At 38.4% G+C, this 26,185-nt stretch overlaps 1 protein-coding gene across 2 annotated transcripts in view; it reads right to left on the reverse strand.

The window, feature by feature from the left end:
- EFNA5 (ephrin A5) overlaps nucleotides 1-26,185 on the reverse strand; it is a 280,808-nt gene that overhangs the window by 23,720 nt on the left and 230,903 nt on the right. For both annotated transcript variants that reach the window (XM_007106882.4, XM_007106881.4), the window contains exon 2: nucleotides 24,110-24,402. In XM_007106882.4, coding sequence (XP_007106944.1) covers nucleotides 24,110-24,402 — 293 coding nt within the window. The remainder of the gene's footprint in view (nucleotides 1-24,109; nucleotides 24,403-26,185) is intronic.

The following is a 26,185-nucleotide window of genomic DNA, read 5'->3' on the forward strand; positions in this document are numbered from 1 at the left end:
TGGTAAATGCCTGCATTAAAACAACATGAAAATACAGAGGAGAGCGATGAAGATGTCATGTTTCTCATTATGAGGATGGCATCTAATTGCTCTAGCATAATAAAATGCCAGGATTTAATTTTGTATATATGTCTGTAAGGCTAGCGAGGGCTGCCTTGAACAAAAAATATGACTTATGCATAACAAAATCACGCGGGTAAATATAATTATTAGGACCTATCACAAAACAAAGGCTATACGATGAGTCCTCCCCATGAAAAATAGTAATAATTACATTCAGCGTCATGCCTATTTGTTTTTATAATCGGAAAGATGTAAACACTGCAGGTAAAACCAATGTATGCGCTTGTTTATCATGCTGATGGGCCGAAACACATCCACGGGCCATCCCTACGGTGTGCTGTTGCCACGATATACATGTTGACAGATAGCTGGGTAAGTCTCACAGGATTCAGGATGTGGATGCCCAAGGGTAGATGCACCTCCCCTTGATGGCAACAGAGGGAAAGGAGTGTCTGCCTTATTTCATTACATTTATTATACTGATACATTTACAGTCTGACTGCCTCTTCGGAGATAATTGAAAAAAGAAATTCTGTGGCAGGATGCTTTGATTCTGACTAAATCAAGTCTTCGAGCAAATTTCCTTCTGCCAGTGGAAGCACAGCTTGCCCGAAGTCGTAACCTTTGTTGGAGGAAAGGAACTGGCCTTGAAGCAGATCATGAAGCAGATGTTTTATGCCAAATCAGAGTCTGGGGATACGTAGGCTACTGCAAATAAAACTCTTCTTCTGTCTGTTCAATCATTTCAATTCCCTGCAGTGTGAAATATGAACTTGCCAACAAATGGCCAGCGTGCTGTGGCTCGCAGCAGGGGGGGAAAGTGCCACAGCTGTGCCAGAGCCTGGAAAACTTGAGATGCGCACGACATGTTCATTAGTTCTCCTGTTCAGCCAGGCCCGAACCAGGTCTTTCTCCGGAACCCATAACGCTGGGCAGGAGCAGGCCTGCTGACTCCGCCCAGGAGTCAAAGACATGCTTTCCACCAGAATGAGATGCACAACTTGGCCTGACCTCTTGGATGACCCCAGAAGGTTAGTCTTTAAAACAAGAAATCATCGGGGTACGAACAGATTGAAAACAAGATGTCTGAAAATGATCACAGCTTTTCTCTAACTTTATTAGCAGCCTGCTCTGTGAGCAGTAAAAAAGTGAAGAACTGAAATCTACTTCAAGCCTCAAAGCATCTATGGGAGACTGCAATGTCCCAATGAAGAACTCATCAGAAAGATTATCAGAAAGATATCTTGTCTTTATCAGAAAGATGAAATTGTGGAAACTGTCCAGCTCGCCTGTCACCGGCAAGTGGAACACTAGGTCCTTCTAGGTTGATTCCACATTACAGTTTCCCAATTAAAAAAATGGTTAATTTATCTAAATTAAAGTAAAATTAGAGTAACAAGTTTCAATGTGAGGTCCTTTGCAGCACTGAACACACATATTCACATATCCCCTTATGCTGTAATCCTAGATTATAAATATCCCATATTCACATGCTTTCTAGTGCCACATTCTTTCAAGTTTTAATCACGAGCTCCTTAAATAGAAGTCATTTGCATCTGTAAACATTCCCTTGCAGTAGTATTTAGCAGTATATTCTCTTTGTGAAGAGCTATTTTAAAAGGAAAATAAGACTTAATATGAATAACAATCAAACATAGGCGTAAAAAGATAAATCAGAGGCTTGAGAAGCCTATCTAACCTCTTTATGCAATTTCTGAAAAAATGTTTTAAGTTTCCCAATCTTAAAATAGCCCAGAATCATATAGGTTATTCTGGATGTCGGATTATAGGAATACTAGTCATATAATCCAAAGCATGACCTAAATCATAGGGGTATTTTCAAGAAATGAAATGAGTTTGAAATAAGTTATTATTTTGAAACGAGGCCAAATAAGTACACATGGTTCAAGCTCAAAATGATAGACCATTATCACAACTAATGGCCAAGTTCTCATTAGTTTAGCATTTCTAAATGAATGCTGTAGTCAATAAATCTGTCGCACAATGGTTACAAATTATTGTTTTAAGGGATTCATAACAAGACCTATATTTTTATTTTAGGATTCTTTTGGTACCAATTACTCTAGAATATTATTTCCCCATAATGTTTCTTTTTCTCTATTTAACTTGACCAAATACAAATTAGAAACATAAAATTATTTCTTAACTGATATGGAACTTGGTGGGAGGGAACTTCATTTCAGGATAGCTACCATTTATCTACTATTTCTATGCACCAGGCACTGTGCCAGGTTTCTTAAATTTAATCCACAGAACAGTTCTACAAGGCAGATATTATTATACTCATTTTAGAGATGAGGAAACTGAGGCTTAGAGGGATAAGTAGTTAGCTGATGCCATACATAGCTAGTGTATGGCAGAGCAGACATTCAAATCCAAGTCTTTCTGATGCCAAAACTATACAACCTTAGTTTACAGTATAAATCATACTTTTCTTCATGACAGCCCCACTTCAAATATTTGTTTCATAATTTCCCATAAGTTCTTGAAAGTCCTTCCAAAAAGTCTGGGGGTAGATTAAAACTTGGTGGAACTTGACTATGTAGTCTTAAGCATTCACAGTGGGTTTTAGTAAGAAAACCAAGTGAGAGTTTTGCTGCAGAGACATGCCCTGTGCCTATTTCCTAATCAGATGCATGTCACGAAAAAGCCTTTTAATATTATATTACTATAACTGATGTACTCCTAAGTACCCCTATGCATCACTGTAGGAGGAAATATGAAACAAAACACAGTAACCCAATGTTCCAAAAAGAAAACACAAAATTGGCAGCGTCCTTAGTACACACAGCCTTAAAGGAGAGATTTCTCAGCCTGGCATTGCTGTCTCTGACCTCATGGCATCCCTTGGGATTTAGGCAGCTCTTGCCTGCTCCCACCCCTGTGGTGCCTTAGCCTTGGCCCAGAGGAGAAGTAAATTAGCTGACAACGTTGTGGCACAAGAACCGAAATTCACACGTTAAGCAGAAATTCCTCTTCTCCAAAACCCAACTCAGAGGGTTGTGTCTGGGGGAGAGGCCTGCTGAGCCCAAAGCCGCCTGCCTGTATATATATATAGACAGAGTCAACCGCCTTTCCTGATGCCTCAGAAAAATAACAGATACAGCAGATTCACTAACTTTTACCTTAAATTCAGTAAGGATGTGGGTTCATTAATAAAGTGCACCAAGGGTGATTTTGTATCTGTTTCTCCTTTTTCTCTTGCAGAATAGGTACTTGATCCACGAATGTCCTACTCAACACACATGTAACATTTTTTTCTGCACCATCTATTTTCCAAGAATTCCTCCTCTTAATGGACTACATACATCCAAAGGATCCCGTCCAGCCAGAGAAACAAAAGACCCTGCTCCACTTTGGACAAATGGACAAGAGTCCCAAGTGATCCTGGCAGAACCTAAGTCAGATCATCTCCTTAGCTCAGAACCCTCCAACGGCTCCCATCTCACTCAAGAGTGAGATCCCGGATCCTCACCACGGTCCACCATGACCCTGCCCTCTAATCCATCACACACACTTGCACACATTTACAGAGCTCTCCCCCCTGCTCATCCTGTCCCAACCATGCGGACATAGACAGGCAACTCTCCTCAGGCCCTTAGTGTTTTTCTGTTCCCTCGAAAGCCCTTTTGCTAGACAGACACGTGGTTTGCTGCCTCACTTCTTTCCCGTTCCTCCTCAAGTGTTAACTATTATAGAAAGCCCTTTCCTGATCACTCACTTTCTATTTATCACCCCTATATAATTTTAGAAATATATAATTATACAAAATTATATTGATCACCTTATATGTAAAGATAGATTACCCTATATATATTTTTAATACATTATATATTAAATATATATAAAATAGTGATTTCTCCCTACCTCTATATTGCCTGTTCTCCTTACTGTTTTATTTTTTCATCCTAGCATTTACCAACTGCATGACATATTGCATATTTATTTATCTGCTTGTTTATCCCCCTCCCCACCCCCTGGCTCTTCATTAGATTGTGGGCTCCATTAAAGCAGGGGTTTTGCCTATTTTTTTTATCTACTGTATTCACAGAATCTAAAATATATCTGGCCAGCAGTATGCACTCAATAAGTATTTGCTGAAGGAAGGAAGGAAAGAAAGGATAAATGAGTGAAAGACAAAGTGAGCCCAAGAAAATGCTTGTTTGCTCACTGATCTACTATAAATGCCCACAAAATCACAAGTTCAGAGTAGAAAGGTAAAATAAAAAAGCCAATAACTGAGTAAGCATGTGGGTTTCCCGCAATGTAAGTAGGTCCTTAAGCCTGCTATAAATGCTATAAATGTGAATAAGTGGCTTATTTTTCAAGATACAGTGGGTTTTTTCCCCCACATTCAATTAAAATGCACTAAAACACATTTGTTTATTTTTATTTTTTTTATTTTTGTGGTATGCGGGCCTCACACTGTTGTGGCCTCTCCCGTTGCGGAGCACAGGCTCCGGACGCGCAGGCTCAGTGGCCATGGCTCACGGGCCCAGCCGCTCCGCGGCATGTGGGATCCTCCCAGACCGGGGCGCGAACTCGGTTCCCCTGCATCGGCAGGCGGACGCGCAACCACTGCGCCACCAGGGAAGCCCCCAACACATTTGTTTAAAGCAAAATGATTTTAAAGTACCTCTGAGAAAGCTACTAACTAATAACCTGATGGCTGTTTTCAAGGCATTCCTGTGAAGGGTGAAGGCAGATGATGACAAGATATCAGCTAAGTATCAAGTGCAAGAAGGAGGTCAGGTTTTTGTTGGTGGCCTTTATTTGGAGTAATGCCGAGCAGCAACAGCCCTGAATAGCCTGAAAATGCATAAGGGGATGACGTGGACCTGGAGGCGAATCTCATCACCATAATCATCAAGAGCTAAACAACGGGCACTTTTGCATCCTTACATCAGCCTGCAAGCTTAAATCACTCTATCATAAAACTCAAGGTCATGAACCTTACGGACCATCTAGTTCAGTCTCCTCACTTTACAAGTTTAAGAAACTGAGCTTCAGGGTTTCAGGGAGGCCAAGTAGCCCACCAAAGTCTATCTTACTTTGGAGAAGGATATTGAACAGGCTGACACGGCCCAGGGACACTTATCAAAAGCAAAAAAAGGGTTCACTCGAACTACCTTGGACCTAACTAGAGCAAAGAAATCATCCCCAAAGCTCCTCTTCAATACAAAGAACCAAGGTATCAGGAAGTAAATAATTAATGAATTTATAGTATAGGTAGTTCTGCTAAAATTTATGAAATAGTCTAATTGAACTTTTTATCTGCTGAACATATTCTTTAGAGTGCATGTAAAATCAATGTATATAATACATTTATGTCCCCTTTATAGAAAAGAGTATAATTTTAGTATTTCAAATAAATGTGGAAGGTATGGCTACTGCATCTTTGCCTCTGACACAGGGGCGATCATAGTTATGATTTATTTTTTCTCAAATATATGGTCAGAGACACAGTCTCAATTAAGATATCACTCCTGGAGGAAAATGAGAGGCACTTTACAACTCTCTGCTTTATGATTCTATTTCCAGAAAGCACAGCGGTGAAAAGTGGGAGCTGTCTCTGATACGAATTTGAAAAACTAATGAAGTTATAAGAACTGTGATTTCTCATAAGTAGCTACCAGCCCTCATTCTCTGCACCGTGTAAAACTGTATTAACATGTACAATTTCAGCTAAGGTGAGAGCTACTGCCACAACCCGCCCTCAGCAATACAACACACACGTAACTCCTTCCCCCACTACTGCCACCATCTTACTGAGGACGAGGCTTATAAAATGTTATCTCAATTCTCAGGCATCTAGAATTTTGTCCCACTCTCAAAGAAATGTTCTTTCCATTCCCTATAGCTATCTTTTCAAAATTTTCAACTACTTTTGCTCCTTGCAACCAATTTGATCCTGAAAAATATATGTAAACTGGATTTTTAGAAATCAAATCATTTAAAAAATGCTCAAGGGCTACTGAAAAGAATTCCATTTCTGTAAATGGAATGATCACTCTGCAATTTACCTTTGGTAAAATCCTGATTTTCCTATGTCATGCTTGTTTAAAATGATATAGACCTGTTCAGATTTCCTCAAGGGGATAAAATCAACATTAATTATTTCTTTCTACCCCATTTCAGTTGAAAGCTTCCTCTAGAATAGAAAGCAGAATTTTAAAAATATTTTGCAGGGTCTGTCTTAGATTCTTTAAATCTGCACTGATCAAACATTCCAAAAAGCAGGAATCCTCACTGTCAAAGCCTGGGTGGGTTGTGTCTGAATCCCCTGAACTCTCATAGAGGTAGTTTTTTATTCTTTATCTGTACCTCCTTCCGTTCCCCGTGCCACTATGTTTACAATAAGAAAGAAGAGATACACAGTCCCTGCCCTCAGGACCTTATAGTTTACAGAGTACGATACAAAATTTGACATTGTCGTCAGGGTTCTGAAGGAAGAAGCAAGGATTTGACGGACAGATGGAGGCTGGAGGCTTTGTATGGGATGGGGTGGCTCCATCGACTTTGAACCAAAGGACCTAATCAAATTTGGGCACAAAGACATTAAAAGCCTCCAAGGGGGCAGGTTCAGTTAGGGCCTTTTGGCCCTCCTGCTCACCTGACGGGAGTACCAGACACAAGGCAGTTAAAAAGCATTACCAAATACCTATTCCATGCTCACCCTAGGACCGAATGCGTGTCGTAGGAACTATGCCTCATCCTTTGTTTTGGTATCACTAGCATAGGAAGAAGCCCCTGTATAGCTACATCCCAAATTGCTTCCAAAGATATCAAGGATTTGGGGACCCTTTTGGGCCGGCGAGCAGAACCTCATGATTCAAAGCTCCAGGGGCGCTTTCCACGTGGGTCCGTGGGGAGCACAAGGGTACAGCAGGGACAAGGCCTGGAGGGGCTACGTGGGCAGCATGAGAGAAAGACTATTCGATGAAAAGGCTTTTCATAGATGAAAAGTCTAGTACCTTGTACAGGAGAGTGTCAAACTGGCTAGTATTTCTTGCAAAAATAGGATAATCACTGTTCGGGACCAACTTTGAAGGCATATTAGTGAGTGCCTCCCTTCCTGTAGCCTGCTGTTATGTCATTCTTGAGGTATTACTTAGTATTTTCATCAGAGGATGTGAGATGGATTTGAGAATAGGTTTATAAGTAGAATTATTTGGGTGAGGTAACTAGTCCTCTCAGACAACCAGTGAACTAACTGGTCCACAGAAGTGGGATGAAGTTCAGTAAAAATAACACAGGACAGAAGAATGGCAGACTGCAGGCATAGGTGTATCTCAGGAAAGACAACCCCCATGGCGGACTACAAAGTGAACGTGCATCACACGGGTCTACTTATCAGATCTAATCACAGTGTTGTTTTCATGTTTCGGATCTACATTTAAAATAAGACTCCAGAAAAGTTACAAAAGTTATTTCTAAAAAACTTAAAACAGCTCTCATAGGACAGCCAGAGGAATTTAAGTGGCATAATTCACAACGAACACATGAATCTTTGAAGGATGAAACAACCAGCCTGTAGTTGTTGCTCATCTCCAAAAAGGATGAGATGCAACGACGTGGATTGAACTACACAGCAAGTCTGGTTATGCGAACTACGTAGAGAGGGCTGGATGATGAATGCTCTTAAAATGTATTCCACATTTTTCATGACTAGGAGAAGTGTATACTTAGTATATTTTAAAGCTGAATGGGACTTTATTAAATAATCTAACCTTATCCCATGGAAGCCAGGTCCCTCAAGATGCTCCAATGAAGAAAGAGTTCCAAAATCTAGTAAGTTTGGTAAACAATATATATTATATCACTCTCTGTGGAGAGTTACAATCCATGGTATCACATTTAAGGCCCCAAGGTGTCTTACAGGGAAAAAAATTAACTTTATTTAACCCAGAATTTCCCAAACTTAACTTAAGCTTGATTGTCAGAAATCGTAACATCTGAATAATTTTCTTGTTCCTTGGAACCACCTTGGGATCTTCAAGTCTAGCCCAACCCCCTCATTTTACATTTGAAGAAACAGTTATATGACCCAAATCTGACTAGAGTTGGGCAGTGGCAGAAATGGGACTTAGCCCATTCCACTACGTTTCTGATATTCTGTTGATGTCAATGAAATAAAGCTGGAAGTCAAGAAATCGGGTGTTTCCCTTTTTTTTTTCGGGGGGGGGGATCTGGAGTCTTTGCTTTCTCATCTTATCTCCATTAAAAGAAAGAAAAGCAATTAAATGTGAGAGAAATCCTAACTGAAAAATACGAGCCACATTTTGTAACTTGTTGGAACACAGTAAAGCCTGCAAAAGTACTAGACAAAGATAAAATACTATTGTACAACAAACTAGAAGTATAAATGTTAAATTGACGCTCTGCCCCTCTTTCACTTAAAGGGTTTATTACATAGATTTTTCTCTTCCTTTTGAACAATTCCACATGTTCTACACTACTATTCGTCAAAGAAATATACCTGTGTTTTGGCCAGTGGTGGTTTCCACCTACTCAGCATCACTGCCTATCCTCCTTAGGTTAAAAACCAAACAACAATGACAAAAACGTTGAAGAACTCCTCTTTCCTTATTCCATGCAGTCTTGGTGGGGTTGTCAGTCAAGGTGCTCTTCATTCTTTCCAAAGGAAAGGCATATATGCCAAATTCCTTTTCCCAGGAATTTGAATCCTGAGTAGAGTGATCCAAGGAAATGAGGAATGTTAGAGTTGAGGAAATCCAATGGTTGGGTCTTGATGAGATAATTCTAACTATTTACTTGTTTCTATGTTCTAGATCCCCAGCATTGCCTCGGTTTCTGTCCATCCCGAGGTCTTCAGTTGAAATAATCTCTTTAGTAGGGAAAGAATTCTTTGTTTAAGTTAGCTAGAATTGATAAAAATTGTTTACAAGTGGAAACCCTTAATGAATATACTACTCATCTACGGGGTACGTTGCAAATGGATGAGGGACATTATCAAATATTCATAATTATTATAAGGGTCATGCAGTTGGAGATGAATTTTTCCAGAAAGAGAGTGGACATAAAAATGAAATTTAAGGGTGATGGGTAAAAATATAGCTGCTCATATTCTAAGGTTAGGTAGGCATTTTGCTTATTTTATCTATAAACAAGGCTTGCCACAATTTAAAAAATATGGGTCAGGTGATATAATCCTTGGGTTCCTTATTGATTAATCTGTTTCTGATGGTGGAAAGAATTAAGAATCAAGTTGGAAGACACCAACTTGTGTCTTCATTGTATAATTTTATCAAGGAGACGACAAGCCATGCTTTTCAGAGACGCCTTGAACTGAAGTGGAATGTACAGTAAAATACAGATTTCCTCAAATAAATTGCCAAAACCATTAATCTTTATCTAAGGACCCATAATAACAGTTTGTTCTCAGTAGCAGGCGGGGGAGGGAGAGAAAATGTCTTCCAGAAAGCACTTTGGCAGTCAATCTGGTTGATAATAAAACTTGATGAAACATCTGTGATTAATATTAACTCTAATTCTTCCTTTAATGGATAATTATGAAAAAGATAAGTTATGCCATTTCATTTAGACTACAGCTGAGTTTTTCAGTTTAGGAAAAGAACACTTCTCCATATTTCTCAGGTATGAGACTCTATGGGGGAAAAAACAGGTGCACAAAGCCTGCTAATGGTGAAGCAATTTTCTAGTTAGCCCTGGAAAATATTTTGAACAAATTCAACTGACCACTGCAGACTTGGACGTGATCCAGAGAATGGTTCTCTAAGTGACAGGCTGGTATTTCTGCATCTTTACCCTTGTAGAATATTCTAAATGAACCACAGTGAACTAATTTAATACATTTTGGTCATATTTGATCCTGCAAAGAGTGTGAGAAAAATGCCCTTGTGAGTAAATGACAGTCAGCTATTTCTGACCACCAGTGTATTTCAAACTAGATGAGGAGAGGAACTATTTTTGACACATGTAGATGTATAATTTAAAGTACCCATAAAAACTTGTCACGGTAGCTACCATTAATTTTGACAGAAACTCGGAAAGTAACTAATTGCCTTTCAAATATCAATATTAAGAATACCATTTATTAAACTAGCACTTTAACTCATTTATATATGGAAAACTTGAGGCATGGCTTGAAGCCTCCTGCCCAAATTAACACACCTAATAAGTGATGGACTCAAGACCCAGATCTCCTCATTTTCATCTATTTTTCTGCACTTAATAGTATTTTTAAAAGGAACCTATTAAATAATGGTCTTATTTTCAAAGAATCAGAACATATTATATGGTTAAAAACATGATTGCTGTCTAACTCTATAAGGAGTAAATAGTGATTAAATATACATCACTGTTGACCTTTAATCAAAACCAAATCATGGCTCCATTTTAGATATAGTCGTTTTTCATCAGACTCTAACTAAACATCAGGGAGAAGAAAACGTAAACTGACAAGCACAAAAGGTCACAGACAATAGGTACCCACTTCTTTAATGTACCTTCCAAAAGCCTCGTGTTTTATAAATAGAATATTACAGGAACTACTCACTATTCTTTCCTTCCTCCCCAGGCACACATTTTCCTTCTAAACTATTGGTCCAAAATGAATATTTCTTATCACTTGATATCATGCCTGTTTCCTCTCTATTTTTATGTGGCTTTCTGATTCTTATCCTCACTTCACAAAGTCTACCACTTTGTAAAAGGAACTCATTTTATAACAAAAATTTTTATAGTTGTAGAAGAAATACAAAACCCCCCAAAGGGGTTACCTAGTTCTTGTTTGCAGCAGCCTGGTGAAATTGTATCTTATTTACAGATGAAGCAAATGAGACAGTTTGCTTTGTGAGGCAGAGGAAAAATTTGTTATGACCCTGGTGAGCGAGCTGACTCCCAGAACCTTAGTTTATCTTAGTCTTTATCGTAGACTAGGACTAGCACATGGTCTCTCTCTGACCAGAGTTCCCCGGTTTAAACAAACATTCATATAACAAAGACTGCCTTTTCTCAACACTGATGCTGCTGTTCCATTCACTCAAATCCTCCAATACCCGCTTCTTCTATGTCTTGAATTCTGACCCATCTACTCCCACTTTAAGCCAATGTTCCCAAAGTGTGGCACGAAATCACCTTCAGGGGAAATTTCTCGAGGGCTTGTTAAAAATGAAATTCCCGACTGCAATCTAATAACATTGAATGAGTCAGACTTTCTGGAAGAGGGTTCCAAGAATCTGCATTTTTACCCCCCTATGCAGGTGGGTCACTAAAGTTAGGACAGTATCTTAAGCCCTGAGACCTGAATTCCACCTTGCCTGTCAAATCAGCACTTCACATCTTTAGCGTCTTCCTTTTGACGTAATCTTCTTTTTATGGACAGTGTCAATCTTGTGATTTACTCCTTTTTTTGCTATCATTTTCATGGATACATTTTTCTCATATCGGACTATGAGCTCCCGGAGGAAAAACATTACATCGAGTACTTTCTATTGTTGCCCTATGGTGTCTGCTACATTGGCCTGATGGGTAAACACGGCTCAGTGAGAAATGAAGGGTTGACTAATGAGAAAACTAATACATAATACTGAAGTATATCCTTCTATAGCCACTGTAGATTTTCTACAAATTTAATGAGGTACAAGTACTGACAGCCCAAGTAAAGTTTAACAAATGGATTTGTATAGCATTTTTAATATAAATATTTTAGGAAATAACTACAATAAATCTTCTAAAATGGACTTTAATAAACACATCATATCAAAAGGCCAGAAATTCAGCTATTTGATTAACAATCCAGCAAATGTTATTGATTTAGCAATTTCACTTGACAGAAACATCATAAAAACCTACGCAAAAAAAAACAAAACAAAAAACAAACACCCTAAAACTCTGCAGCAATGGCAACGAAGCTGAAGGCAATATAGAAACAATAGAAATTCAAATAAAGGGTATTTATATCTCTGAGATGAGAATAATTTTTTCATAAGTACCGGTAGTATTTATGGAATAAGCTTCCAAACATTACCTGCCATTCAGAGAAAAGAGCTAAGAGCATGAACGCTGAAGTTGGAATGCTCAGCTCTGGCTATCGCCACACATGGACAGTGTGATTTTAGACCAGTTATTTGACCTGTCTGTGCTTTGGCTTCCTCACCTGTAAAATGGGAACAATAATAGTGCGTAACACATAGTTGAAATAAGGTATGGATGAGACAACATATGTAAATAGGTGGGATGGATAAGTGTTCACCTGCTAGCTTTTATTAGATACCCAGCCTGCATCTAGCCCTCAACTAATTATTTCAATGTAGTTATAAGGCCCAAATGAGTTTCCCTTTCAGAAACATACTACTCCCTATTGCCTGCTGGATAAGTTCCTAATTCTTCAGACCAGATGTAATGGGCCTCAACAGTCTGGCTCAATCTATCCAGTTTTATTTTCCGAATACCTTCCATTCCAGTCAGACGTGTCTTGTCATTGATCCCACAGTCCTTGCTGTTCTGATTTCCTTATCCGGAGAGGGAGGCAGGTGAGAGAGGAACCCCATGCGCCGTGTGAAGCCTGTTCTCTGGAGGACTGCCCGGAGTCTCCCCAGCTCTGACAACCACCCTCATGAATCAGAGCCAGGACCCCTTCTGTGTGAAATCTGGGTGCTTGTCAATCCCAGACTCACTGCTATATTTAAAATGGATAACCAATGACCTGCTGTATAGCACAGGGAATGCTGCTCAATACTCTGTAACAACCCAATTGGGAAAAGAATTTGAAAAAGAATAGATACATGTATATAACTGAATCACTTTGCTGTACACCTGAAACTAACACAACAATGTTAATCAACTCTACTCCAATACAAAATAAAAAGTTAAAAAAATCATCTGGGTGCTGCACACGGCTGCTGCGATTCCTGAACCTCATTCTAAAGATTTCAAATGCTGTTAAGTTCTCAAAGTGGCTCTTCTTCTCGTAGAATCTCTACTCCTTTTTCTTGAATTTGAAAAAAAGTGCAATAACCAAGTCTGTGAAAAACTCGTGGATTTTAAATAACAACGACAGCAACGGCAAGTACAACTAATAATAATAGAAACAGTAATTGCAGCTGCTGTGCTGCTTAAGGATGAGCGAAGGCAACAGGCAATCCCCAGCGTGTCATGTTAACAACCTGCGATGTGGAGACAGTCACCAGGCTTTGCGTAATATCCACCAATGCCAACAGTGTGCTACTGATTCTGTTCATCAAATTTAAACCTCTGAAAAATGACTCAGGGTACCAAAGAGACATAGATTTTCAATAGTCTTGCCAATCATTAAATGTCTTCATTCCAACTGAAGCAGGGAGAGTGAGTGACACATTTTATTATGTCATCATGTTCTGACCCCATAAACCATTCAGTAGTGCTCTACTTTGTTTTAAAAATCCATAAACATCCTAGTATGTGAGTCTCAGGGATAGGTTGACATGAAACATCCCTCTATACCTCACATTAGCCATTTTTAGAGCTGGGTCTGCCTTGAGTTCCAGGGTGTAGGTGGGACTTACCTAATCACTTGCCAAGGGTGCTTCAAATCTCTCTCCTTTCAACTTCTTTTAAAATATTTATTATAAAAAATACTTATTATGATATAAGTGAATAACAAGTTTAGACTTGGAGTCAAACTGCATGGGTTCAAATCCTGACTCCACTGCAAACTACATGATCTCAGGCAAGTTACTTAACCGCTCTCAGCCCCAGTTTCCTCATCTACACAATGGGGATAATAATAGTACCCACCTCACAGATGAGAATTCAATGAGTTAAAACAAGTGGAGTGTTTGATACAGTGCCTGGCACATAGTAAACTTGCAATAAATGCTAAACCATATCATTATGATTATCACGGGGAGCATTATTGTTAGGGGAGCAGTTTTCAGGCAATGTATGAGTAAGCCTTTAGCAAAAGGATGCTTTTTTACTCCCCTATGCAGGTTGGGCACTAAAGTTAGGATAGTATCTAAGCCCTGAGACCTGAATTCCACCTTGCCTGTCAAATCAGCACTTCACATCTTTACTGTCTTCCTCTCGACGCAATCTTCTCTCTTTTTTTTTTAATGGAAAAAAAACCCCAAAAAACTCTGAACTGACCTTTATTTAAATCATTACAATATTCATTACGTGGTCTCAAAATTGACCAAACTGAACTGCCCCTGCCCCTGGTGTATATAGTAAGACCTTTAAGCAATCTATTAAAAGTAAAAAAAAAAAAAAAAAAAAAAAAAATCACCTGTCATATATTTGGAGTCTATTTTTACTCTCCTTGTTTAGATTTATTCCTTAAAAATGAGGCCTACAATAGAGCAAGAAGTTCTGAATTCAAGGCTGAGGACCCACTGAAACGGTTAAAGCAAAACATACAGGGAAACCTCATCAATTCATATTTTAGTCAGAGCCTGTGATAATGTACTTAGGGAGAAAATTGACTTTGAGAAACTTTTGTTAAAAATAAGTCTGAAAAAGTCAGTTTACATTAGAATCCAGATATTGGAGCTACTAAAATTTGGGCAGGTTCAAATTAAAAACAATATATATTCTTTCTTAATGACTCAGAGCCATTGTTTTTAAAGATTTGGCTATAAATGGGAGTGCTAATTATAAACTAAAACTTACCTAACATTAATGTAGATGAAACTAGTTGGAAATATTGCACATCTCTGAAAATAGTAAAATGAAAAAGATATTGTAATTCCAATTTCTAACAATAATAGACTGGCTGGCTATTCTCCAATTCATGATATTTTACTTCTGGGGCTCAGGATGAATTAATATTTTGTAAAGCTTTAAATTTTAAAACTAAACCTGGATATAGCCCATCTATTAAAGTTCTGTTCCTAACGTGGACTTTCTACAACCTGCCTAAAAACATTTGATGGAAAAGAAGCCTGTTGCCAAAGTCCACATATTTCCCCCATTAAACAGAGGTAAGCCATATCCCCAGAAACCATATTTCAAGCCCACAGGATACTCATGAACTAAAATAATGAATGATAATGTCTCATTCTCTGCATTAATATTAAAGAAAAGAGAAAATAGAAAACTTTATAGCCACTATCAGCCCTCTGGACCATAAATCTCAAGCTTTGAGAATTGCTTCCCAAAAGGGTAGGGAGCGGGGATGAGTTGTGAGAGAGCTTTGGAGCCTAGAGATATTTTTTAGCAAGCCAGCAAAGCACTGACACAAATTTCTACATATCTCTGGCTGTGAAAAGTCTCATTTGTGGTGATTTATATTTCCTCATAAAGAACTCTGTAGATAATATAAGCCTGCTGTGAGGCTGTCTGACAACTTTCAAACTGAGAGTTACATGACCATTCTGTTAAAATAGAGCACGAATAGATGAGTGGGAAAATCTGTAGAAATAGTATTTCTTCTGACGAAAGGCCAAAATACTGTTCTCCCAGCATGCACAATGTTGACAGAGTCACCTTTCACTCTGTGTGCATGCTTCATGAATAATATTTTGGTCGACTATATGAGGAAATACTATTTTTTTCTGAAGATTGACTATGCATTTCATGTGTGCGTGCTTGTGTTAATTTACAGCAAATGACACTTAGACATCATTACACTGGAGTTCAGTTGCCTTAATAAGTTACTAAGGGAAACACAGAGAATCGCACGCTGACAACCCAAAGTCAATGGAGTATAAACACTGTTATTCCAAGTGTCACTGGCATGTTATTTCCATTTCTCCTGGCATCTGCTCTATGTAACACTGCACATACACATGATACAGCAGCTCATTAAACTGCTTTCAGTTAACTCTGAAACCAAATTAGTACATTACTTGTTTATAAGGCTGAGAATTACCGCTTCCCTGTGAAATTACACAATTAATCAGGTGCGTTTTTTCTCTCGGCGATGCGGCCATTTCTGACATTTAGGGATTAAAAAGAACAGTCCTTTCATTTGTTTCCACATCAGCATTTAGTCTCAGTGGGGTAAAAGGAAGCAAAAGGTGACATAATTCCTTCCTCCCCCTTAGGAGGTCAGAACTCTACATGTTCCCTCAATCTTGTAATGTAGCATTTTAAACTCTTAAAAGAAACACAGAAATTATTTTGTTTTTGAACTTCTTATCTGAGTGTCGCAGCCTTTGAAAAATTCAAGCAAAGGGAAGAATTCTTATGAGTCTTCTGTTTCTTATGGCTGATACCATGAATTGCCAGCAAGCCCCAATTATTCAATAGGTTTTAAGGCTCCCTTTGCAAACTTTAAGAACGGTCCAAAGTCAGAATGTATTAAGCAGTGATGTTTGCCCCAGTTTCCTTTTTCACAAACCCAGCATTCATTTCTGATTCTTCTTAACAGTATCTCATCCTTTCGTCATTTAATAGGGCATGCATTTCTTTTTAAAATTCTCCCTACTTGATCAAATGATACTGCCTAAAATTTTAAAAATAATAAAGTGTTTTAAAATATCCTTTGTTCCTATTAATTGCCTCCTCCACCTTTGATTTCACTCAGACTCTGTGAAACACACCCGGTGAAGCGTCTGTGCTCTAGCCGTGCCTGAGCTGACGCCCGGCCTTCCCGTTCAGAAGGTTAACAGGGTACCAGGCAATAAACAACCATTTTCATAAGAGAAACCTACAGTTAACACAGAAAAATATCCTGAAGTCTCTAAATATCCTCTTTTATGTTCTTTATTTAACCTTCATTTAAGAGCCCTTGAAATCCATTCAAGCTTTCCTAAAAGATGGCAAGGACAACTTGAAACAGACACAATTCTCTAAACTCATTCTTTAAATAAAAAGGTGCATTCTTGCAGGTTCACTAAAGACCACTGGAAGTATAGGAAGGGAATAGAATGACTATTTTCAGGCAGAAATCTGATATAATCCCAGACAAACGTCTAGTGTCTAAGCAGAGAAAAACTGTTTCATTGTTTGTTAAAAATTTTTTAAAACTTAAGAAAAACCCTAAATTTTGGCAACTAATATATACTCTGTATCTGAGCAATTACTATTTGATGTCTGTGCCGTATTCATTCTTTTCCACTTTAGAAAATATTAAAATTTGTCAATTTCCTAACACTGCCCTTCAACTCCCTTCTCTGTTAATATAAATATGCATCACTCAGTACCATGCTCTGACTCTACATACCTAAAAAAATGCAGGAGGTGAATTAGTATTTGATCACAGTCCTGGAAATTTCAGTTATAAGCCCCTTGATTCTCAGCTGAAGTATGTGCTAGAACCTTTAATGCTAAAATAAGACTCCAGTAATCAAAAACATTTTTCGATAATAAACGCAAAATGCACACACACGTTGAAGCAAATATTGAGTTGTTCATTTTAAGGAAGTACATTGTACTTACAGGTCACCTCCCCTGCAAGAGTAAAAGACTATGAAAGATGAAAAAGATTACCTCCTGCTTTAATAAATATGCTGTTTTGACACTCTTCTATTTCAATAAGAACTCAGAAAAAAGGCAGATTCATGTGAACTGTCAAGACGAAAATAATTCTTAATGTAGATTACTAAAGTAAGCTGCTGAAAAACCAGACATCTAAAGGGGGATGAAGACTTCCTTAGGCATATGTAAAACTGGCATAATATTCCTTCACAGTATGGGGCATGAGCTTAAAACGTGAATTTTTATGAGGCATTTATGAGGTTTTCTTTTACTAAACTAAAATATCAATCAGGGCTATTCAAGTTGCCGTAAGTTCAAAGGGTACAAAATTTGGGGTATGTCGTTTATTGAAGTTATCTTTTTGGTAGTCAATTGGTCCTTTAAAAACATTTCTTTAATTGAGACTTGGAAATAAGAAAGATTGTGATAATAAAATATTATTATACACCCATTTTACAGATGAAGAAAGTGAGGCTTGGTGAGGTTAAGTTACCCAAAGTCACATAGCTATTAAGAGTATAGGTGAGGGATTTGAGCCCAAAGGTGCATTTACCAGAGTCTGTGCCTTTTCTTTTTTTTTTTTTAAACCATGATCCACTCTCTCCTTTGATGCAATGTATCCCGCTCTCCTTTGATATAATCGCCAGCATATGATTAAAAAATGTTACTAAGTGGGGCTTCCCTGGTGGCGCAGTGGTTGAGCGTCCGCCTGCCGATGCAGGGGATACGGGTTTGTGCCCCGGTCCGGAGTTACTAAGAAACTAAGGAACTGCTGCAGTGGGTGCAGCAAAACCTAATGCTTCTAATTTATCTGCTTGTCTCAAACAGTATCATCTAAGAAAAATTTTAATTACTTTTTCTATTTGGTTTACTATTATAGTATTTATTCATTCAACAAATACTCAACAACTCTTCTATGTGCTGTTTTCTACTATTTTTTTCACTTAAAGTATACAGTTTTAAATCAACATTATGGTTAAGCAGATTTTCCACATTATAGAGAGCTTGCCTGATTTTAGAAACACTTGTGTGAGAAACTGCACTCTAAGTTCCAAACAACTCACCTGTAAATAAGCTTTTGGAACATATCCCGTTGGCAAGTGTAGCACTTTCTTTATATTAGTATTCTCTGGATTTACTGAATATTCTTACACTCCTTAAAGGATACTCAGCAACCATCTTATACAATCAAATGGTTTCTGAAGCTGATCTTGATCATTTCAATAAGATATCTCTTCAGAATTTAGGTTTCTTATTTTGTCAGTTTTAAAAACTGTGTAGTAGATATTAAAATTACTTCACAGTTTAAGACTGTAAATTTTAGTTAAAGTACACAAAGCAGAGAATTAGCAGTTAACCACATACATTCAAGTATGCACTGAAGAATGATGCCCACAGAAACATAAACTGTCCTCATGATTTTCTTTCTAATTTAAAAAAATATGTATACCAAAAAGACTGGAGCAGAAAGCTTCAGCTCCTTTAAAGTTCTTTTCATTGATGAGATTTTTTAGGATTCTAACTTCAAGGAAATGGACATTTTCCAGCTCCATACTTACATCACCATGTCAATTAGGAAGGAGTAAAACTAAAGCATCATGGGTATTCAAGTTTACTTGCCAATAAGCTTAGGAAGAGTATTCCCTAATAATCTCCCAGAAACTCCTGGATTCCATCTGAGCACTATGGCTATAAACTATCTATACTCCAAGTATCTTCTTTTGAAGGAGATCAGCTATACCTCAGATGTGGCAAATGCTAGAAGAATTCTCTGCCTTTTTAGTATCATTTTAAGAAAATGACATCTGTCTTCCTTATTGTAGGTCTCTCATTAAAAATCACTCGTTTCCTGAATCAAGTGCGCAATCATAATTTAGTCTGGATGCTGAATATTCAGGGGATTTAAGAAGAATTTCTTTGAAAGTACAACTTTTCTGAAGTTATTGTATTAAAAAGGTCAACCATCTGGGAAGATACAGTTGAGATGGAAGAGTATCCTTTGGAGAGCTGAAAATGTAAAAATGTGTTTAAAATGTATCTTGCACTACCTGATTTGGGGTTCCAGTAGAGTTTATAAAGTAATATTCTCTAAACAGTAGTGCTAATAATTTCTAATCTTTTTTTAATACAAAATATATTTTTTCTTTTTAAGCATATAAGACCTAGGACCTTATCTCTTCACTTCCTTTTAGTTGTTTACTCACTTAATTTCTTCTCAGATTAGCTACGCACTTCTTGTTTGTGTGAACTTTTTTCAAGTTACCTAAATTTTCTGTGCCTCAGTTTCTCCACCTGTAAAATGGGAAATAAGAACAGTACCTCACAGTGCTGTTTTGAGAACAGCAGGGTATTTAGAACAGTGCCTGGAACAGAATGAGTGCCACATAAACACTAGTGAGTCTTATTTATTGATCATCTACTACATGCCAAACAATATAATAGAGGGCATACAGCAGAAATAGCCATGAACAAACCACCATAAATATATAATGTGATAAGTGCTTGAGTGAAAATAAAGCAGAGTTAAGAGTGTAGAGAATGGTACAGATATTATCTTTATATATAGGGAGGTCAGAAGAGCCTCTCAAGATAAAGACATTTTTTGGCCCAACCTAAAGCAAGTGAGAGCAAGGGATGTGGATACCTGGGCCAATGAGAACCTCAGGCAGAGAGAAGATAAAGAACCAAGGCCTTGATGTCAGGGGGCGCTGGGCAGGTATGATGAACAAGGAGGACAGGGTGGCCAGAAGAGAGACAATAGGCAGAGATGGTAGGAGGAGAAGTCCAAGAGACTGAGGGTGGGGAGGAGAAGAGGACTTGTCTCAGAGGACCCTGTTTGCCAGGTTAGAGACTTTGGATTTTGTCTTGGTGAGACAAGAAGTCTCTGGAGGGCTTTGACGTGACATGAGGAGGGGAAACAGATAGGAGCCTGCCACGCTAGACAAGACAATGAATGATGGTGGCGTGGATCAGGTGGCCAATGTAGAGCTAGTTCAATAATTCTAATATGCTGCTCCACTCTCCATTTTCCTTAAATATATCCCTTTAACTGGCATTTATTGAACATCTACTTACTACTAAGTAAGGCTTTGGTCTGGGCCATTTTACAGATGTTAACTCTACCCTAGTGTGCAGACCCTATGATAAAATATATTAAACCTCCAAGAAAGTTTGAAATCATCTATTGCAACCTCATTATTTTACAGATGTGGAAATAGAAACCCAGAGAGATTAGATGATTTATCCAAAATCACATAACCTCGTTAGGTCAAGAGAAGGGCCCAGGACTCAGTTTTCCTTACTTTACAGAAGAGGACATTCAAAATCAGCAGTTCTACTAACTTACAAAGATAACTTATGGCGCCCTTATTTATTCCCCTTTGCCTCTTCTGATTTAAAAATAACTACACAAAACTTCTTTCAAACATGTCCTCATTAGGTTAATGTTTATGAGAATAATTTCTAAAATGAGCATTTTTAAAGTTTCTAAAATAACTCTTTGCCTTAGAAAGTCTATATAAATGACCATTGCCATAATCTATTGACGGGCAGTTCTGCAAATCTATCACTGGTAGAAAAGCCACCAACCTTCTCTAGTTATTTTAGTATGCCAATCTCTTACCAAAATAACTCCTGTAGATTAAAAACAGTATCTGTCAGATTGAGAGGATGGGCTCAGTCTACCTGACCTATAATCGGCGATCCCAACAACTTAGTACACTGCCTGTTCCCAAGGAAAGGAAGACATAGCATAGAGTCGTCCTTGAGACAAATAAAGGATCTAGAATCGTGAACGGTATTTTATTTTTAATGTAAACAGGAAACTTCATGAGATTATTTCCAACTACTGTATTTTCTTAATTTTGTATAATGTGGAGAAACTAAGAAGGAAATAAAGCTCGTTGAAGATAAAGCAGAACTTGATAAGAACACTCCGATTTGTGTCCTGAGTCTAAGTGATGAGGTGGACTTCCTGTTATGAACTATTCCTCTTCCCTTCCCCCCCCCAGTTCAAGCTTGTATCTGACTTTCAGTCCTCTGCAGTCACCCCTGAGTTTAAGCCTTCCTCCGGCACCTTGAAGCAGGACCGTCAAAAGGCTATAGCTTTCATTTTTCTCTTGGAAAACTTGGAAGAGATTTTAAGGCCTTGAGGAGCTGAAATATACCCCTGGCCTAGTAAGGACATTTTATAAAATTGACAAGTGGGCAGTCAGGCTGGCTCCTGAGATCAGCGGTGGGGCTCCATGTAAAGTAATGAGTGCGAAAAGAGCCATTTCCCAATCATCTTGTTCATTCCACGCACATTAGGAAAGAGGAAAATTCAACTGAGGGCCAATTCTCCCCTAAGAATCCTTTAGTTTAATTATGACCACAGTATATGAAATGTCTGTAAGGTGTCCACTCTCAGCAGTGAAAGGAAGAGGGGAAACCCTTTCCCTACTAAAAAGACAGGGAAGGATGCTCTTCTGGTTCTAAAACCTGGTTGAAAATTCAGTTTAACCGATGACCAGGCCACTGCACTTCTTGTAAATGAACATCTTTTTGCTGCCAATTTTGTGCTATTTTACCTTTCATTAAAAGAAGTAATTCAGGTTAAACTCAGCTGAACAGCAAAAAGCTCTTGATATTTTGAAGCATTTTGAACAATTACTTTGACAGGAGCCCTTGACAGTTAAATGACTCCGTTAAATGAATGTTATAGAAGACACATAATGATTTTTAGTGAAATATTGAATTTTACCACAAATGAGGAAAAACCAGTCATAAGCACTATGGGTGTATTTGAATAATAACATCTTGCTTATGAACCTCAATGGATTCTATAATTTCTAATAATCATGAAATCAACCATGTTTCCCATCTTAGTGCCCTCTATTCATTTTTGCTTTTTGCTTTTGTTGCTGTTTGTTAATCTGAGAAACCATGTGAAAATTTTGAAACTGGCAATAATTTCCTCTTACAACAGTATGATATTTTAGAGTTAGGCAATTAATGAGTCTCTGTCCCACAGCTGAAGTCTTCCTTTTTTCCTCTTTCTCCTTTGCTGAATGAGATTCTTTCACAAAGTAAAAAATCAGCAAAAGGCAAGAGCCTGCTGCCTGAGAACATGTGAATTCACTGTATGCTAATGTTTCCTCCATCCACGGGACTCAATATTCCTTTTCTTATTTTATGGATCCAACGTGATATACTATCAAGACTTTTACATGTTTTTTCATGACTAATGCCTGAAATATGTACTGAAATAATAAAACTGGTGCTGTTCAATTTCCTTTTTAAATTCAATTCCAGAATAAGTGAGAGTGCCCTTGTGATGGGGAAATCCGGCTTATTAGAAAACTCTGTTTTCTGGAGAAGAAGAGGAGCTAGAAATCCTTGTAGACTTAAAACATGTGGGGGAGAAGAGGTGGGGGAGGACACTGGGATATTGAAGAAATGAATCAGAAAACCAGGAATGTTCTTTATCTCGTTTGCCTGGCAGGCGGAGGTGACTGAGCAGCTCAGCACTCTAGGAGGCTCTGCACTTCCTGATTCTAACAAGCAGGTGAGGTCCAACCTCCCCTACGTTCCCAAGGCTCCCTGCCACTCATCGGCATTCAGCAACTGTCTATTTCCATTTTCACTGCCTACTTAAACGTCTGCTCCCCACTAGACAGTCACTCCTTGAGGACAGGGAGTGTCTCTTCATCTTGCATCCCCCAAATTTCTGAGCCATGATAAGTTGGTCAGCAAATGTACTTTTGAACAAAGTACTTTTAACATTTCATGCCTTCAGTTGACAGTCAAAACACGTGGGAAAGTCCAGATAGCTTAAATATCTGATACTAGTTAAAGGCAAGTCCAGATACACAGCAAGCTGCCTAAATTAGGTATTTCCTATTATCCTGCTAACTCAACTGTGGTCCACAGACCAGCAGCAGTGGCATCACCGGGGAGCTTTCCAAATACCACATCTCGGGGCCCCACCCCAGGCCCCCTGAATGAGAATCTGCATTATAACAAGATCGCCAGGTGACCTGTGCACAGTGAAGTTTGAGAAGCATTTACCTAGAATACATGACCAGTATGATGCCTGAAGAAGTGATGGTGTGTAAGATGGAGAAAAAACCAAGATACTTCTTCACACTCTTTCCTGTTTAAAGACACAGCTGCTCTGAATAATTGTCTTTTCTCCTTGGTGCAAAGAGAGTATTTATCATCAGCTTGCTGACACTTGCAGGCGTTTTGGCTTTCTCCAACTGAAAATGTGGGCGATTGAAAGGATATTGCTGACACCTGAATGAGAAAGCCAATGACTCCAAGCTATGTAAATTGAATTATTTCCTTTAATTCTTTTTTCAGGAATCTCTTTTTCTTTTCCTGAGCTTTGGTAGCAATTTTCATTTAAAAGAAATACAAGTCAGCAGTGGTTCACTGAACAGGCTGACACACAATTTCATAGGGGGAGAGGCGCTGTGTGTTTAATCTAATTTGTGCTCTCAATTCCCAGCTAATGTATCTAGGGATCCTGATGTATGCATGTACAAGGAGACATCTATAATGCAGAGTCCAGCTCTCTGCAGTTCTCTGAAACACGGCTAAAAAATCAGTCTGGGTTCTTGCAGCTGCCCTACAACATGATAAATCTCTGTATACTCACAGATGTAGAAATATTCCCGGCCTGGTCTGAATTCAAATCCTAGGGAAAAGGGTGTGAAGAGCTGGAATTTTTCAGAGAACTTCAGTGGTCCATTTGGAGAGTGAGGCCGGTTACATTCCCATCTCTTGAACCCTTTGGAAGTATGGTCGCAGGCACTGTAGCCATCAAAGTTCACCATGTAGAGGACATAACGCTCAGTCTTATCTTCCGGGACTGAGTCCTCATAGTGAGGGCAGAACACATCCAGGTAGTCATTGATACAGACGTCAATGTGGTAGTCACCCCTCTGGAATCTGTTGGAAGAAGAAAAAGATAGGATTATTCATAGAGGAAAGCCTTCCTGCTTGGAATCAGTGGTTGAACCCATTAATAACGCTCAGGCTAAAGATTTATTATAGTACGTTTTTATTTGGTGCCATATGATTTGAGGCATGGTTTGAATTGTTGCTGTTCCAAATCTAAATAACAGCATGCCATTTTACAGAGGAATTCTATTACCGTTGTTTCAAAGTACCCTACCAATGGAGCGCTTCACTTTCATTTAAAGTATTAAAGGTACTGATTTGCTGTTTTCCTTTCATTGTTAAAATCAGGGTTTTCATATTTCTAAAATAGTGTTTCATTTAATAAATATTTTTGAATAAATGAGTAGGAAATTTAAAGAATAAATGAATTGTTTTTGTTATAACTGAGACCATTCTTAATTTCCTATGCAACTGTGGACAATTAGAGTGATAAAATTGAGAGAATTAGAATCATAAAATTTAAAAGTTGAAAAGAAAATTCCTAGAACAACACTTCCACTTTAGAGGAAAATAAAACCCGAAGGCATAATGATGAAGCAATGAGCCACTGAGCTAGACCTGGAACCAAGACTTAGGATCCTAGTTAGGTGTTTCCCTTAGTAAATCTGCTTTTATCACAAACTCGTTTTATCCAATCTCTGTTTTGATGCCCTCGCCCTTTCCCTATTAAATTGAAACGATCTAGGTCGAATGACTTTTCTGCCCATTTCTTTCACTTTCATAAGTTGTGTTCTAGGGCTGGACTGAGGAGTAGAGAAAGTACGAAGTCAGAGGAAAACAGCAAAACCACAGCCACTTCATCCTGAAAGAGTTAAAACGTGTGCACACAAACACACCACTGCCCACATCACAGTGTCTGCTTCAATTCTTATCTTAAAAAAGTTTTGCTTATTTGTTTTAACTAATGTGCCTTTCCCCATCAACTGAACAGTTTTTCCCAGGACCCAGTGGTGTGTGAAACAGGAATTGTTATGTACACAACTTTCTAAAATGAGAGTGGAAAAGCCTACAAAACCCCTTTGTTTTTAGCTGGTGAGGAAATTCTTCTCTGAGCCCTTAGGAGGGTCATCACAAAACTACGTCACTGTTGAAATACAATGCCCATAAAGTCATAAAATCTTCAAGTCAGACAGTCTCAGGGAGAACACTTCCCAGTGACGGTGAGCTAGTCTATCTTTGGACATCTCTAAATGTTAGCAAGTTTCTTCTTATATTGAGCATAAATCCACTTCTGTGTAATTTCCATCCAGTGATCCTACTTCTGCTGCCTGAAATTACAAAGAGAAAATTTAATTCCTCTTCCACCAGGTAGTACATAAAACATTCGGAGATGTCAGCTGCATCTCTCTCTGTATCCTCCTTTCTCCAGACTTGAAAACCCTGATTCCTTTGGTTATTTCTGGTACAGTTTCCAGACTCCCCATCATACTAGTATTTTGACTCTCTTCACATCTTCTAGTTTCCCAGTGTTCTCCTTAAAATGCAGCACCCACACATAACAAGGACCTCTGACAGGTTTTTGTGAATACTACCTTTGCTCTGGATGCTAAATATTCATTGACAAAGTCGAGATTTCGTTCTGAAATACACCGTGGTAAAAGTGGAAGAGCTACTTATTTTGAGTGAGTAGAACTAGATCTGCTGCTGGTTGAGTAGGAGAGTCATAAGCCATCCTGAGCCTCAGTTTCCTCACATGTTAAGTAGAATAATAATGAGAATCTTCCTTGCTGACCTCACACAGCTGCTTCAAGCCTCAGATGAGGAAATGTAT

The sequence above is a fragment of the Physeter macrocephalus genome, chromosome 8, assembly GCF_002837175.3.
Source record: "Physeter macrocephalus isolate SW-GA chromosome 8, ASM283717v5, whole genome shotgun sequence".
Classification (NCBI taxonomy): domain Eukaryota; kingdom Metazoa; phylum Chordata; class Mammalia; order Artiodactyla; family Physeteridae; genus Physeter; species Physeter macrocephalus.